Genomic DNA, 18403 nt, shown 5'->3' on the forward strand with positions numbered 1-18403 from the left:
TTATCCTCTTTTCCAGTTTCCCCTGAACAATCCCCTATCCTTTCTCCCCTCCTCCAGCCTCTATGAGGGTGTTCCTCTACCCACCCACCAACTCCTGCCTCAGTGTCTTAGCATCCCACTACCCTGGGTCATCAAGCCTCCACAGGACCAAGTGTCTCCCCTTTTAGTGATGTCTAATAAGGCAATTTTCTGCTACATTTCCAGCTGAAACCATGAGTCACCCCCATGTGTACTCTTTGGTTGCTGGTTTAGTCCCTGGAAGCTTTGGGGGATCTGGTGGTTGATATTGTTTTTCTTTCTATGGGGTTGCAAACCCCTTTAGCTCCTTCAGTCCTTGCCCTCACTTCTCCATTGGGGTTCCCTCACTCAATCCGATGTTTGGCTTTTTAAAAAAGGATTTATTTTATATATATGAGTACATTGTAGCTGTTTTCAGACACCAGAAGAAGGTATCATATCCCATTACAGATGGTTGTAAGCCATCGTATGGTTGTTGGAAATTGAACTCAGGACTTCTGAAAGAGTAATCAGTGCTTTTAACTGATAAGCCATCACTCCAGCCCTCCAAGACAACACTTATAAAAGTAATATTTCATTAGGGTTGGTTTACAGTGTCAGAAGTTCAATCCATTATCATCATGATGTGAAGCATGGCAGCGTTCAGGCAGACATGATGCTGGAGGAGCAAAGAATTCTATATTTTGATCCAAAGGCAGAAAGAAGAAGTCTGTCATCCACCATCAGATAAGAAAAGGGTCTCCTCTACACTGGGCAGAGTTTGAGCATATGACCTCAAAACCCATGGCCATGGTGAAACACTTTTTCTAACAAGGCCACAGCTACTCCAGCAAGGACCATACCAGAAGCTCGAAACAACCCAAATGTCCTTTAATAGAGGAATGTATACAGAAAATATGGTACATTTACACAATAGAGTACCACTCAGCTATTAACAACAATAACTTTATAAAACTTGCAGGCAAATGGATGGAACTAGAAAATATCATCCTGAGTGAGGTAACCCAGTCACAAAAGAACACACATGGTATGTACTCACTGATAAGTGGATATTAGGCAAAATGATCAGAATACCCACAATATAACTCACAGACCATATGAATCTCAAGAAGAAAGAAGACCAAAGTGTGAATGCTTCAGTCCTTCTTTAAAAGGGGAACAACATGCTCACAGGAGGTAGAGGGTAGGGGGGACTTGTGAGAAAGAGAGGATGTGGAGGAGAAAAAGGAATTGCAGTATCAGGTATGGGAGGAGATGGGCATTATATACAGAGGGTTAGGAATTTGAACAGAGGTGTGTAGCAATTGGGGATGAGAAACTGGGGTAGCTATCAGAAAGTCCCAGATGCCAGGAAAACAAGAGTCTTCCAGGACCCAAGTAGGATGACATTAGCTGAAATACTCCAACAAAGGGGAAGGAGAACCTGTAGAGACCATATCCAGGGCTTAGACAAGGTTTATTTATTTACATTTCAAATGATATCCACTTTCCAAGTTTCCCCAAGCCTGCAAGCCTCTGGTTGATTGGATGGGGCCACCCACTCATCTCCAAATTTTTAAACCAGAATTGCTCTTGTCTAAAGAAAGTACGAGGACAAAGTGTGGAGCAGAGACTGAAGGAAAGCATATCCAGAGACTGCCCCATATGGGAATACATCCCATATACAGACACCAGACCCAGACACTATTGCTGGTGCCAAGAAGTGCTTGATGACAGGAACTTGATATAGCTGTCTCCTGAGAGGGTCTGCCACAGTCTTACAAATACAGAGAGAGATGCTCACAGCCAACTATTGGACTGAACACTGTGTCCCCAATAGGGAGTTAGAGAAAAGACTGAAAAAGCTGAAGGGTTTTGCAAGTCCATAGGAAGAACAATATCAACCAATCAGAACCGCCAGAGCTCCCAGGGACTAAACCACCAACCAAAGAGTACACAGGAGGGAGACCCATGGCTCCACCTGCATATGTAGCAGAGGATGGCCTTATCTGACATCAATGGGAGGAAAGGCCCTTAGTCCTCTGAATGGTCTATGCTCCAATGAAGGGGAATGTCAGAGTGGTGAAGTAGGAGTGGGTGGGTAAGTGTGGGGGCACCTTCATAGAAGCAGGCAGAGAGGAGATGGAACAGAGGGTTTGCAGAGGGGAAACTGGGAAAGGGGATAACATTTGGAATGTAAATAAATAAAATATTTAATAAAAAAGATTTATTTTACACATATGAGTACACTGTAGCTGTCTTTGGACACCAGAAAAGGGCATCATATTTCATTATAGATTGTTGCAAGCCACGTTATGGTTGCTGGGAATTGAACTCCAGACCTCTGGAAGAGTAGTCAGTAATTTTAATGGATAAGCCCTCCAAGCAACTGTTATAAAAGAAAACATTTCACTGGGGATGGTTTACAGTGTTAGAGGTTTAACCCATTATCATCATGGTGTGAAGCATGGCAGCGTGCAGGAAGACATGGTACTGGAGAAGCAAAGAATTCTATATTTTGATCCAAAGGCAGCAAGAAGAAGTCTGTCATCCACCATCAGATAGAGAAAGGGTCTCCTCTACACTGGGCAGAACTTGAGCATAGGACCCTAAAACCCATGGTCAGAGTGACACACTTTCTCCAACAAGGCCCCAACTACTCCAACCAGGCCCATACATTTGAATAGTTCCACTTTCCATGGGCCAAATATATTCAAGCCATGACAGTACAAAACAGGAGAATATACTGCTAATGATGTGTTTAAAATAAATTTTAATTAGGAAGTTACATAAATATATACAAATGGCAAACATAACCACATTTCACTTGGTATTGTTTGTACAAGTGAGTCAACAGAGAATGCAGTCCTAATATCAAAGGCAATAAAAGACATATATTTCAGTCAAATATGAATGTTCACGGTCTTGAAACATGGAATCAGGTTTCCTCAAATGTATAAGCCATTTCATAAAGTTATATAGTTACAGAAGAAAATACAGTTGCAAATCAAAGCATGTTTCCAAATATGTTTATGGAAACACTAGTTAAGTGGGTTACAGAAAAACAGGGAAATTTCAAATTTCCAATATATAATTAGATGTCATCCCTAGAATAGGGTTACAGAAAATAATCACTACAATCAATGAAATAAGTAAGTTGCCTGACATTTTATGTCTCAGCCAGATGCCAGGTTTATCCTCAAGTCTACCAAAACAGAGATCCTTTACCCATGCAGGAGTCTGAAAGAGATCAACACCCCAGAGAACTTGGGGAAACTACACTTACTGTGGTGCAACCTGCCAAGGAAGGATATGAATATTTGATAGTCTTTATAAATATTCTCCAGATATGTAGAAGTAGTTACAACATGGACTATAATTCTCAAATAATAGCCTAAAAACTTCTCCAGGATTTGGTCTCGTCACTCAGCATCTCCCTACAATGGGGTCCAACAATGTGATGTTCATAGCCCAAACATATCAATTAGTAACTAAATATTTAGGCATAGATAAAAAAATTCATTGTGTATACAATTCTCAGAATTCTGGAAGACCTATTTATTATTAGAGTCTAGTAAAAGACAAATAGACCTCCTTCATTTGCCTTGCTTCATGCCTGATGTGCTTCATATAGGGATGGATTTTCCCCCTAAGATTTTATGATGGAAGACCTTCATTCCTTTCATCACCCAGAGACATGAATTTGGCAGAACTCTTCAATCACCCCTTTCTTACATCACTACAGGTCCTCCAGTCTTCCATGAAGGCTATTCAATGGACTATTCAAGAGACTCAGCCAACAACCAAGTCCATTACTCGCTTCCTCATGTTTGAGCCCACTGAAACCAACTTGTGAAGGATTTTTCTACATCCATTAAAATAGGGAGGTACCATGTTGTGGAATATTTTGCATTTTAAAAATATTTGAGTGTAATTTTTAATTTATATTTTGACATAATTTTTATAAATCTGCAAACATTAAGAAAAGGAATTCAAAGACTTAAATATATTTTATAAACTCATGAAACTAAAAGGTGAAATTTGGATTTGAATGTAGTATTAAAGAGAGCATGTTGCTATAGTTCTCTATGTTGTGATTGTTAATGGATACTCAGTCTTGCATCTTTGTTTCAATTCTTTGGAATCAAATTTTACTTTTTTCCCTTTTGTTTTTAAAGAGGATAGTTACTGTTTTTGATGTCTCATAGATTCCTGTATCATCTTGAAGAGAAGAGAGAATGAGAGATTGAATACCTGCTTTGTTTGGGTTGTGCAAACTATAGATGATTTAATTAGTCCTGAGATCAATACAGGTGCCAGCCATATTACTTCCCATGATGGAGAGTATCTGTATATTTCATGTAGTGTTTCATTATCTCCATTATCATCTCCACAATTTCAGATGACTCAGGTGACACACTCTCTGGTCCTTCAGCTGTGTCTAATGATGAATTTTAATTGGGTCCATTCTTTCCAGTTCTATGAAATCTACCTAAATTACATCTTGGCATTTTGTCCCAATTAAGGGCTGTGTTCTAAGTGTCTTTGTACTCAGGAGTATGACAATGACTTAGATAAAAGAGAACAAGATTAGTGAGTTTATAAAAGGCAAGACTGGTATTTAGCTGAAATGATGACTTGTACAATTCATTATAGACAAGAATATTTGACTGACTTATCTGTAGGATTTTGAATATTTATAGTGAACAACACAGAGCTTCATTCTCATTTTTGAGTAAAGATCTATTCCTGGGTAAGTGTACTGAGATCATACTTGTTACCTTCACCTTCCCCTCTTATTTATTGAGGAATTCTCCAGCAACCTCTTGCTTCAGTTTGAAAGGTTTAAGAAGGAAATAACAAAAAATTCCATCTACAAGTATAGAATTTTTAGAAAAATGTACATGTCATATTTTTCACCTGAGATACTATCAGTAATTCCTTTAGGGAATGTGAGAGGACAAAGTATATTACTTTAAGAGAAATGCAATTACAGAAAAAAAATCTTGCTATTTTACTGAAGTTTCATTTTAAGTGTGACAGCATTATCATGGAGTATGGTAAACCACAGGGTCATACATAAATTATAAAAGCTGATCATTGTGTTTCTATGCCACTTGATGAACACTTCATACTTACAAATTTCTGTTTTTACTCCATAGTTACAAAATGTGTATAACATTAAGTAAACAAATTTGTTATTTATATTTAAATGTATATCATATTATATAATATTAATTTATTTATATATATTGCACACATAAAGTAGATACATATTGGCTTGTATAAAAATTATGTAAACCTGCTTTCACAACATTTTAAAAGATTTACTTATTTGTTTAAGTTTTTGAAGTTATAATCAAAGTATGTTTTTATAGATTCCCTTTTTTTTTTTACCTCCAATCTGTCCCTTGCTGACTTTCAATTTCATAATCTCTTATAATTTCTTTTTTCATTAATAGATGTTTTACTGACACACACACACACACACACACTCCTAACACATATGTGTGGATGTTTTTCTGGTGTGAATGTGTGCATACCACTTTTATGCAGTGCCATTAGTTCACTATGTGCATGCTGGAATCTGAATCCAGTTCCTCTGCATGGCCAGTAAATGTCCCTAACTACTGAGCTACCTCTCTATTTCCTATCCCAATGGCTGTAAAGATTTTTTTTTTTTTTGGCTGGGGGCTGAATCATGAAAACTTTCCTGAGTGTATTTTAGTATTGTATTTTACTAGAAATATATATTTAATATATATAAATAATATGCAGTTCATTTTTAAAGAGATAAAGGACTCTTATAAATACTGAAAAAGTGAATGTTCATTCTTTTTAAATTCACCTTTTAAAATTTCATACATACATATATGATACATAGCTTTCACCAGGAAACCAAGTATGGTTTTACTTAATATTTTAAAATAAATGTAATAAAATTTAAAATAAATTGATAAAACCCATTTATAAATTTTAATTTTATTATTTATAAACATGAAATGATCATCTTTAAGAATGATTTAAAACTTATCACTAGATTGCACTATAAGTTTAAAATTTACTTTTATAGATGGATTGATATCTTGTTTTAAATGTGTCTAATTTTGAATTTAATAAGAGGTGTTAGTAAATATGACATGCAACTTATGTTTTTAGGAATTTTAGGAAAAGCTTTGAAAAGATAATGCGCTAGTTATACAAAAGAAAGTTCTGCCCACTATTCTAAAGATTTCTCCATAGAAACTTATGACTAGGTGTCAGATTTTTATGCAGCCACTTTGCATTTGGTTTATCTGAAAACAGATATAGAACTGGGCATGCAATTGTGTCTAAGATTTTCAAAATGATTTTCAGTATCTCTAAGTATATATTTCTTCAAATGCCAATAACAGTCTTGAATCGTTCAAGTCATATCCTAGTCAATTCATTCAAGTATTTCCTAGCTTATTAAGAAATGCAATTAATCTACTTGTGAGCATCTATATCAATGATATATTTGTCTATATAAGTAGAAGTACCAAAATAATATTGGAAAAGCAAACTTATAACCCCAGAATTGTTTGATTAATTAAATGAATGTCATACAATACATATCTCTATTTGCTCAAGATCTTGTGTGTTATAAATCTAAGTGAAAAGGCAGAAAAAAAATAAAGGGCTAGGATATTTTACTTCTCCCAGAGAATTCAATGTTTTCTCTAGGCTTATAAACAACTTGACTAGTTTAATTAAAAGTAGATATTTGTCTTTTACAATCAGTGTTTCCTCCATCATTTGCTACTACCCATGATGTTGATGCATATTTTTGTATATTTTTTCAAGTTTTTAATACTTTAAGTAAAATTGTTAAATGCATCTGTACTGATACCAGTATGCAACTATCAATATCCATTATTAAAGGAAACATTCAGACCATCAGAATATAATAACTTTTCTTACATATTTCTTTTTTATTTTCTTTTTCTGTTTTTGTTTTACAGTTTTTCAAGACAGGGTTTCTCCATGTAGCCCTGGCTGTCCTGGAACTCACTCTGTAGACTAGGCTGGCCTCAAACTCAGAAATCTGCCTACCTCTGCCTTCCAAGTGCTGGGATTAAAGGCATGTACCACCACTGCCCAGCTTACTTACATATTTCTACAGGAATTAAAATAGTGTCAGCTTGCTTTTATACATGGATATTTAATTTTACCAATTAAAATTGTAATATTTGAATTTTATTAATGCTAACTGGCTTTCAAAAAGACATAGTAAAATTATGACATTGGTTTTCTAATGCCAAATGCCTATTCCTGAGAACCTATCTACAAAAATATATAGACTGTACAAACTTAATAAGAATATATATGTGGATACAAATAAGTTATTCATGCAACAACAACTTGAAAATAGGACCTGTGGATATGAAGAAGAGTAGGATGGTATTTCCGAGAGGGTTAGAAGGAAGAAATATAATTATAATGTAATCTAAAAACAAAATTGAACAAAGAAACCACCACAACAACAGATCACAGAGAAGCCCAATGGAGTACTGCACATACCTTAATTTTATTTATTTATTTATTTTTTGTGTGTGCTTGCTCTGGAAAAAGTTCCCAATATTACATTCAGTGGAGGTGGTAAAAACAAGAGTATCATTTTTGACTTGTATCAAACTTTAGGAGAAGATTTTACTTTCACACTACAAACAATCTCTTTTATAGAAAATTAAAAGCTTCCTAAATTAATGGTATTGAATATTATACAATATTTTTCTGTATTTGTTGAAATTAGCATGTTTTTATCATCACTTCTATTAGTATGTCAAGATCATTGACTGCTTATGTTGAAATTTTCTCTACTGCAAAGATAAATTATATCTGATGATCAAGTTTGATATATTTAATGCACTAATTATAAGATCTGCATATTCTTGTTTATTATTTTGAAATTCATCACAGCTATTCACTTGCATTCCTTTTATTTGGCGAAATTTTCTTGCTTTGGTATCTAGGTGTTGATAAAACTATCAATATTACTTTATGATTTTTTTTCATTATAGAAATAAAAATTTCCCCAATTTTATTGAATTTATTCTTGAAACTATGTAATCTTTAAATATTTTTAGGGCAATAAATTCTTTTTTTTTCAAGACAAGGTTTCTCTGTGTAGTCCTGGCTGTCCTGGAACTTACTCTGTAGACCAGGCTGGCCTCGAACTCAGAAATCCGCCTGCCTCTGCCTCCCAAGTGCTGGGATTAAAGGCGTGTGCCACCACTGCCCGGTGTTGGGCAATACATTCTTAGCCAATGTCCTTATTTGTTACTTATGTTCTCTGAAACTAATGTATCATTCCACTGTTCGAAAAAAGGTAAGTTTGAAAAAATGTAAGTCTATATAAGCTGCATAATTCTGGAAATCAATTCACATCTGATTATTGAATTTGTTGGCACATATATATTAATCTTACTTCTTTTTATTTCTGTGCTATCATTTTGATTATTCTTTTAATAAATTTAACTTAAAATATTATTACATCATTTCCCTATTTCCCTTTTGTCCTTGTAGGCATGCATTTCTATGTCCCCTCACTCCAACACCTAGTATATCCCCCCTACTCTCAGATTGATGCCCTATTTTCTTTATTATTACACACACACAACAACAACACACATGTACACATATATGCACAAACACATACACACACACTCACACACACATATGCAAAAATATACAAATACAACCTGAAGAATCCATATATTTTGTTCATTTGTGTTTATATAGTCTAAGGGAGGTTCATCTTGGAAGGAGATATTACTCTTGCTCTCAATAATCATTAGTTTCTATAAAATCAATTTAATGTTTTTAATAATTCTATTTATATAACTTACATGTTTTTTATTATTTTATATTAGCTTATTGGCATTCCAATTTTTATAAAATTTGTTCTTTGTGTTTCTTCTCTAACATTATTATTTAATAACGGTTGTTTATTATTATCAACTGTCTTTTAGTGATTTACTTGCTGACTAAAATAATTGTCATGCTATATACTTTTTTTGATGTATTTTCCAAGATGATTTTATTTCTTGTTTAATCTATCTTTAAAATGTAGTTTATGGACATTCATGATATTTTTTATTTTGTCATTGATTTCTAATTAATTTTGGAGTTGGAAAAAGAATATGGAGTAATTTAATTTGTATTTAACTTAAGAATTATTTTGCCTCTACATATGATATAACAGACTTGCTTCACTCATTGTAATATTGTCCAGGACTATCCATGCTGTTGCAGATGGATGAAATATGGAATGTAAGTGTCTTCACAACTGGTGATTACCAGGTTAAACAACTGATGAGTTTTATTGCTAGGAAATACTTTGTGTGCATTTATTCTGATAGTTTTCAGAAATAATTTTATATATTTCTTTTAGATTCTATTGGTATGTAGTGTTTACATTTATGACTTTTAAATTAAATTTCAGTATGACTGAATGATGAATATAAAAATATTTTAAATATTTTCATTAGTATAGTTATTTAAAATCTGTCTGTTTTTATAATCAGTTGTTTAGATGGTGAAAGCAAAGATATCTATAATATTAATTAGTTCCTTTGGTGCCTTGTTGTTTGGTAATGATCTTCAACTATACTAATGGCTGTTTAACTTAAGTTCTATATGGTCTTAGAGCAACTGTAAAGCATCTCCCAAGCACAACAATATTATAAACCTACTCAGACTCTTAGTTGCCATTTACCTCAGCTACAGTTGAATAATTCCTTTATAGATGTGGTAGAAACCTCTCAATGTAAAGCCACTTTATACATACTTTCTGCTTTCTGTTTTGTCATTTAACTTCCAACATAATTTTTATATTGGAAGTAATTGGTAGTTTTTAAATTCTTTGCATAGATATTGAAAATTTACAATATTCATTCAGGTAATATCTTCTAAAAGTACCTAGATCTAGCTGTTCAATAACCCTTTGGGTTTAAATACAATATCACCCTATACTTTGTCCAAAACCTGGTGTTGCATAATCATCCTGACATGGCCATCATGGACCTTTGTGAAAGGATTCTATTTGTAGGTGACATCCACCCTTCTTTTTCTATAGCATATTGCAGGCATAATTAAAATGTGGTAGATGCTGATTCCTGATCTGATCCCCAGTTACTTATTACAGATTGTCATCCTAAACACTGCTACAGGTTACTCAGAACATATCACCAGGCTTCTAAACACTTCCAAGGCAATTCATACACTGACAAAACCTAGATTCAATATCTTTTGTACTACAAGCAGAAATATGTTAGGTGTTGTATTCTTTAATTTAGATTTACATTTTAATTATACTGCTCATTTTACCATAAATCTCAACTAATTTGTAGACATTTTAGAGTGTGATCTTGATGGATATATGTCAAATACAGTATAGTACAGATATGGTGATCTATTGAATAGTTGCCGTACTAATATATATATTTGGAATATTATTTTTGCTCTCTTTGCATTTGACAAAAGATTTCATTACCAATTTTAGATAAAATAATATATTCAAATAAAAATTACATTGTTTAATGTTCATTAGCTAATATCTCTAAGTAATGCTTTTTTTTACCATTTGTGAAATTCATTCTGTTAGAATTTTGAAGATTCCAAAATAAATTATTAAATACATGTAACTCTTTCAACAAAAAAGAGTAATTGTCTTTATCTCATCACTTGCCATCGCTTTGTTACTTGCCTCTGTCTGTTTCATAGCTGCTTTGCTCAACTCTTAACCTGTTTTTTTCCAATTAATTTCTCACATTTTATAACATTTACAATATATAAAATTATATATCATTAATGTTTTATAACATGTAGAATCACTAATTGTTGCCATGAGGATTTGATAAAAAGTATTATCTAATTTCACTATGCTAATGGGAATTTACCATTAATTTCATGCAGTTTGAACTCACCACATTAATACTCCTATTTTTGATCATAAATTTTAGAACTTAGTGTTTTTATACTATGCATTATTCATGAAACTTGACAATTGATCACCATTAGGAAACATGGTATAGGATTCCACAGTGTACTTTGACATCAGCTACACTTGAGTCAAACTGGTAAAAACATAAAAGCTATCATGTATTGTATCATGTTTAGCTTTATGTATAATGTTGTCTTTGTTCCAGGATTCAGCTAGCAAAGCCATATTTCCAGTGTTACTGTGGATATGTATGAATATACTGTTCATATATCCAAGTAATTGCTTTTAAGAAGTTGAAATCATTATCTACAATATGAATGAATTTCTAGAATTCTCAAGGTTTCTCCAAAACGAGAAAATTCTTCTTCAAGCATGTGTAGTTAACTCTGCCTAGGTTTTCAGGCAAATGGCCTATTCTGAAAGTCTTACACACTCACTTCTACCTTGATCTCTTTCCCAATCTGTCTTTTTATGTTCATGTATCTTACATTCACGCCTTTCCCCATCCTTTCCCCACGCCTTCCCCATCATATGTATATGTATATGTATATGTATATGTATATGTATATGTATATGTATATGTATATGTATATGTATATGTATATGTATATCACACACACACATATATATATATGTACCTGAAATAATCATACAACATAAATGCATTTCATATGTAGATGTATATATGGTAATAAATACATACACAGTTTTAAATATATATTCCACATATTAAATGTTTCTGGGCATTTCTAACTGTTGCAGGTAGCTTATCTAGAAGAGGAATTTACCATATTATGTTACTTTATATTAAACAACTTTATATTTATGAAGATAATAGTATTCATGAGACGGCTATTATTATGTAAGTTAATTCTAAGTGCTTAACATCATACCAAACAATTTGACAGAGACATATATGTGTATTCACAACTATGCATAATAAAAACATAGGCAAACCAAAGAAAAATTATTTGATTTTTTACACATAAAGGCCAGTCTTAGAGAACAAAAATAAACAGTACCAAGAGAAATGTTAGTGATTTTTATCAATTAATTTAAGTTATTCTCAGTTGCTACTTTTCTCTTTCAGATAGACCTTTATTTTGAGAGTATGGCCAACTTCACTCTGGTGACTGAGTTCCTCCTGGAAGTGTTTGCTGAGACTTGGGAGCTCAGGATCCTACTCAGTGTGCTGTTCCTGCTGGTGTATCTGGGCAGCCTGTTAGGGAATCTTACCATTATCATTGCTGCTACAATTGACCAGACCCTGAACACACCCATGTACTTCTTCCTCAGGAATCTTTCCATTTTAGACATGGGGTATGCATCTGTTACTGTGCCCAATGCTTGTATCAACTCTTTCTTTGATCACAGGAACATTTCTATGGGTGGGTGTGCAGCACAGATCTTTTTGTTCTTCTTTTGTGCATGTGTAGAGATTCAGTTTCTCACCATCATGGCCCAGGACCGCTATGTGGCCATCTGCAAGCCTCTTCTCTACCCTATAATTATGAACCATCAGTTCTGTGGTCAGATGACAGTGGCTTCTCTACTTAGCTCTCTTATCCTTGCAAGTGTGCACACTTTCAAAACTTTCCAGCTGTCCTTCTGCCACTCTAATATAGTCCCTCAGTTCTTCTGTGATATCCCATCTTTGCTGAGGCTTTCTTGCTCTGACACCTTTATCAACCAACTCTTACTTCTTCTGTCTGCCATTGGGCTCAGTGGTAGCTGCTTTACCTTCATTGCCATATCATATGTTCGCATATTATCAACTGTCCTAAAGGTTCCTGTCAAAGGAGAGAGAGGAAAAGCCTTTTCCACCTGTGTCCCTCACATTATTGTGGTGTGTGTGTTTCTTAGTTCTGGGGCCTATGCATATCTAAGACCTCCAGCAATCTCAGATATAATGAAGGATATGACTCTTTCTGTATTTTATACTATTGTTCCACCATTCTTAAACCCTATTATCTATAGTCTTAGAAACAAACAGATAAAGAAGGCTGTGAAGAAAGTAATATTCAGAATTTTTCATAGATGAATAAAATTATGAAAAATATGTATATATAAATACACACACATATATATCAAACCATTTAAAGCCATTTATTGGAGAGATATTTCTAACATTATATATACTGCTTATAATTTTTTCTCGACTCATCCTAGTTTCTTCCTCCTCACCTGTCCTTCCAACCTTATCCTCCAACCCATGTCCTCCCATATATACATAGTAAAAATTTTTAAAAAAGATTAAAAAAAGAAGAAGCTTTGACATCATATTATGTGGCAAGAACCTCTAATGTTACTGTTGAGTTTGTTTTCTTTTGGCCATCTACTGCTGGGCATGCAGCCTACCCTTAATTGTAACTTATTTATCCAGTGAGTCTGCCTTGGAGGAAACTATATTTACCCTTAAAACTGCTTATCAATTAAAGTTTTTTTTTCTGGGTTGAAGATAGGGACATATGTCTACTTCTCATTTCAACTCCAGGAGCCCATCTGGTCAGACCTGTGTATGCCCATGCAGGCTACATGCATGCTGCATACATGTCTAAACATACATGTGCAAAGATCATGTTAATTTAGAAATCTTTGTTTCCTTTGTGTCCTCCATCCTCTCTGGCTCAAATACTACTTCTGCTTTCTCTTGCACTATGCTTGCTGATCCCAGTTGAGAAACATTTGATATAGGTAACCCACCATTTAAAGATGATTGTTCCAAGTTCTCTCAATCTTTCATAACATCTGGATGTGGGTCTTTGTATTTGTTTTTATCTGCTGCAAGAGGAAGTTTCTCTGATGATGGCTGAGCAAGGCACTAATGTATGACTCTAGTAGATTGTCATCAAGAGTCATTTTACTGCTGAGTTTTAGATTTTAATTTAATTTAAACCTTTTAGAAAGGTAGTATTTGTTATTACCAAATGTCCTGGGGCTATAAAGTCTCGGATTCACCACAGCAGTGGTGGGTATGGGTTCTGTCTCAGGGCATAAACCTAATGTCAAATCGTTACTCTCACAAACATTGTGTCACCATTGCACTAGTGTATCCTGAAGGCGGAGCACCATTGTAGATCAAAGCTTTTATTTCTGGGTCTACAGCAGTGGTGGGTATGGGTTCTGTCTCAGGGCATAAACCTAACGTCAAAGTCAGTTACTCCCACATTGTGTCACCATTGCACTAGTGTATCCTGAAGGTGGACCACCATTGTAGATCAAAGCTTTTATTTCTGGGTCTAAATTTTGCTTTGGTAGTGTGCAAAGTATCATTATGTAGAAAGTATACTAAATATAGGAGTAAAGGCACACTGTAGGCACCAGCTTGGCATCTCCATGTTCAGTGGAGAAGTGTAGGTTTGTTTTTAGCAGTGGGCCTTATTGTCAGTGTATGGAGAGCAATTCATAGACATACCAGTGAATGAGTTGTTTTGGTTATCACCATGAGATCCCTTTATCTAACAATTCAATTTAGTATAACCTATGCTGCACTGAGGGCTTCCTTTTATGATGGCCAGCTGGGACTGTCTTCTCCACTATTTTGCAATTCATTGTGGATTGTCTTCATGTGTATTTATGTTTTGAAAAGCTTCTACTTCATTAGGTTTCTGTAATACTCTTGCAACAAGCCCTTGTTGTGATCTGTCTCTTTCTACATTCCTTCCTCATCCCCTTCTTCTCTTCCTCAACACTACTTAATTCTCCCATTTGGGTTTGCACATTGTCCCATACCAATTTATTCTTTTTTAATTTTCTAATGATATCTATCCATCCTTACCTACTCTATATTGGTTACTCTATAACCAATTTCTTTGGTGCTGCAGATTGTAGATTGGTTATCATTGACTGAAAGGCTAATATTTTCAAATAAGTTAATACATACCACATTTGTCTATCTGGGTCTGAGTTACTTCACTCAGGATGATTTGTTTTCCTCGTTCCATCAGTATTCCTGTGGCATTTCTTGATTTCATGATTTTAAATTTTATTTATTGTTCTCTTATACATCCTAACTGCCACCTTCTCTCCCTCCCCTTCTCCTAGTATTTCTACCTAATTTCTCCTCCAAATCAACTCTCCTCTCGATTTCCCGTAAGAAAAGAGCAAGTGTCTAAGTGAAGTCACCTGAACTTGGCATAACAAGACACAAAGAGTCTAGGCATTTATCCTCATGTCAAGGCTAGATAATGCAAACCCAGTAAGAGGAAAAAGGTTCCTCAAGAAGGAAAAAGATGTAGAGACACCTCCATGTGCATTGCTAGAAGTAATTTTTTAAAATAAATGATTGACATCCCATTGTGTAAATGTACCACATTTTCTTTATCCATTCTTCAATAAAGAAATCCCTAAATTGTTTCAAATTTCTGAATATTATAAATTGAACAGCCATGAGCATTGTTGAGCATTTGTCTCTGTGGTAGGGTAAAGTGACACTCAGGTATATGTTCCAGAACAGTATAGCTGGATCTTGGGATAAATTGATTCTCATTTTCCTGAGAAAATGCTAAACTGTTTTCCATAGGGGCTGCACATATCCACACCAACCGGAAATAGATTTGATTTGTATTTCCCTAATGATTAAGTATACTGGATATTTATTTAAATGTTTCTCAGCCATTTGAGCTTCCTCCTTTGAAGATTTTCTGTTTAGAAATATGCTTCTTTTTTTAACCTGGGTTATTTGTTTTCTTAATATCTAGTTTTTTGAGTTCTTATATATTTTGAATATTAGCCTTCTATTTGATGTGGAGTTGTTAAAAATATTTTCCCCATCCCTAGGCTGCCACTTTGAATGATGTTTTCCTTTGGTATGCAGGAACTTCTTAGTTTCAAGAAGTTTTTTTTTTTATTAAAAAAACTTGGATTCTTTGTGAATTTCACAGTATTCACTAAAGTCCCACTCATCTCCCTGTCACCTCATACTTGGCCTTCAGTCTTGCACTGTACTTCCCCAAATAACACACACACACACACACACACACACACACACACACACACACACACACATATATATATATATACACATATATATGTATATATAAAATATATAACCATGGAAACTGTAGCATGTCACAGTGGGTCCAACACTACATTCCTTTATTTTCACACATGTTCACCTGTAAATGTTCATTGCAATGAGTCATTGGTGTGGTCTGGCTTCTGTGACACCATCAATATTGCATCATTACTAAGACTCCACCCGGTTTTCTTGTTGTTACCCTGTGTCATGGAGATCCTGCAGCTTTGGATCATCAAGATTGGCACTTTACCAATCATTCCCAAATGATATAGATTTAGTGGTGGTTGAACTTAGCCTTGGGTCTGGACCTGCTGGTACCTGAGCTGGTCAGTGAGCTGCCTCTTCCTTTCTACAAGGGCAAGTTCTCCAGCACTGCTCCAGTTAGGTCACCCTATGCTGCCATCGGAGTGTGGCAGGGTCAGCTCTCCTGCTTTCATGCCCTAAGGACCATTTTATCTGCGGGCACAGAGCACACACATCTTCAGAGGAAGCTCCATTGTGCTTGCCAGTTAAGGCACAGGGCCAACTCTCTTAGATGCTGTGGCCTCTAAGGGATGGGCTATCTTACTTGTTCTAATAACCTCAAATCTGGTTCTTCTGTGCCTTTGCCATCAAAGTCAGCTCCACTGTAATGCCCAGGTGAAGTACAGAGCTCCTCTCCCAAGTGCTACAGACAGTGAGGGGTCAGGGCTACCTCTCAGGCTCCCATGTCCCCAAAAGCTATTCTCCCAACTAAAACAGGTGATGAATGGGGAACGGGGGACAGCATCATCTTCACATCCAGACCACCTCACCACAGGAGAGTAGGAGGGTCATCTCTCCGAGCTATCACCCTTATGACTGACTCACCACAGACTAGCTACCAGGACCAGCTTCACTGTTGTGCCTGGGCAAGGCACAGAGCCTGTTCTCCCAAGTGCTACCACCTGTCACGGGTGGGCCAGCTCTCTAGAATGCCCCAGCCCTTAAGAGATGTGTCCAGTTCTGCACAGCCCATGGACATTTATGTAGATCAATTTAGATTCTTCTAAGTTCAGCCATCCAGTTTTTCCAGCACCATTTGTTGAAAATGCTTTCTTTTTTCCAGTGTATATTTCTGGCTTCTTTATCAAAAATCAGTTGTTTATAGGTGTTTCATAGGTGTGTGGATTTATACCTGGATCCCCTCTCTTTAATGGTAGTACCATTTTCTGTAGCACATTATGAAGTCATCAATGGTGATACCTCTTGCATCTGTTTTATTATTCAGGGTTATTTTAGCTATCCACACTTTGCTTTGTTTGGATTATAGTTGTGTGTGGGTTTGTGTTTCCATATTAAGCTGAAAATTGTACTTTCAGTATCTGTGAAAAGTTGTATTACATTTTTATGGGAATTTCACTGTAGATAGTTGTTGGTAGGATTGCCAATTTTACTATATTAATTCCACCACTCTATGAGAGTGAGAATCCCTCCATCTTCTGATACCTTCTTCACTTTTCTTTCATCAACATCTTAAAGCTTTTGTCAAACAAGTTGTCTTAGTATTCTCTTGCTATGAAGAGACTCCATGACTATTGAAACTCTTATAAAAGACAGCATTTAATTTGAGATTGCCTACTTCTTCAAAGATTTAGTATATCATCATCAGAGTGGAGAACACAACATCATCCCAGCAGACATGGCTCTGGGGAAGTAGCTGAGAGTTTTACATTCAATTCTATTGGTATCAGGAAGAGAAGAGATATTGGGCCTGTCTTGGACTTTTGAAACATCATTGCATTTACAGTGACATAATTCCTCTGAAAAGAACACTTACTTACTCAACCGAGGACAAATGTCCAAATCTTTCTCAAGTAGTGCCACACCCATATGACTAAGCATTCAAATATATTAGCCTATCAAGGTCATTCTTATTCAAACCACAGCACAAATCTTTCACTTGGTTGGTTGAAGTTACTCCAAGATATTTTATATTATTTGAGGATACAATGAAGATGTTGTGTCCTTGGTTTGTTTCTCAGTCTATTTGCTGTTATTATAGAGAAAGACTACTAATTTTTGTGAGTCAATTTTGTATCCAGCTACTGTACTGAAGTGCTTATAAGCTATATAAGTTTTCTAGTAGAAAACTTAAGGTCACTTATGTATACTATCATATCATCTACAAATAAAGATGTTTAATTTTTCCTTTCCAATTTCTATGCACTTGATGTCTTTCAGTACTCTTATTGATCTGGTTAAGACTTAAAGTACTAAATTACGTAGGTATGGAGAGAGTAGACAACCTTTTCTTGTTCCTGATTTGCAAATTGTTTTCTGGTTTTTCTTCATTTAATTTGATGTTGGTTATAGACTTGAACACTGCCTTTAGTATGTTGTGTATGTCCTTGTATCCATGACTTTCATTATGAAGGAGCACTGAATTTTTTCAAAATCTT

At 35.1% G+C, this 18403-nt stretch overlaps 1 protein-coding gene across 1 annotated transcript; it reads left to right on the forward strand.

Annotated features, from left to right (window-relative positions):
* Window positions 1-4611: 4611 nt before the first annotated feature.
* LOC117724565 (olfactory receptor 14C36-like) lies at window positions 4612-15324 on the forward strand. Its single transcript, XM_034524462.2, has 2 exons — window positions 4612-4750; window positions 12054-15324. Exon 2 carries the CDS (start codon window positions 12075-12077, stop codon window positions 13002-13004), a length of 930 nt encoding a protein of 309 aa, XP_034380353.1. The 5' UTR covers window positions 4612-4750; window positions 12054-12074; the 3' UTR covers window positions 13005-15324.
* Window positions 15325-18403: the final 3079 nt, after the last annotated feature.

Source organism: Arvicanthis niloticus, chromosome 1, assembly GCF_011762505.2.
Source record: "Arvicanthis niloticus isolate mArvNil1 chromosome 1, mArvNil1.pat.X, whole genome shotgun sequence".
NCBI lineage: Eukaryota > Metazoa > Chordata > Mammalia > Rodentia > Muridae > Arvicanthis > Arvicanthis niloticus.

What these genes read in the sequence shown, in the direction of transcription:
- LOC117724565 (XM_034524462.2), top strand. Translation starts at nt 12,075, where the DNA reads ATGGCCAACTTCACTCTGGTGACTGAGTTCCTCCTGGAAGTGTTTGCT.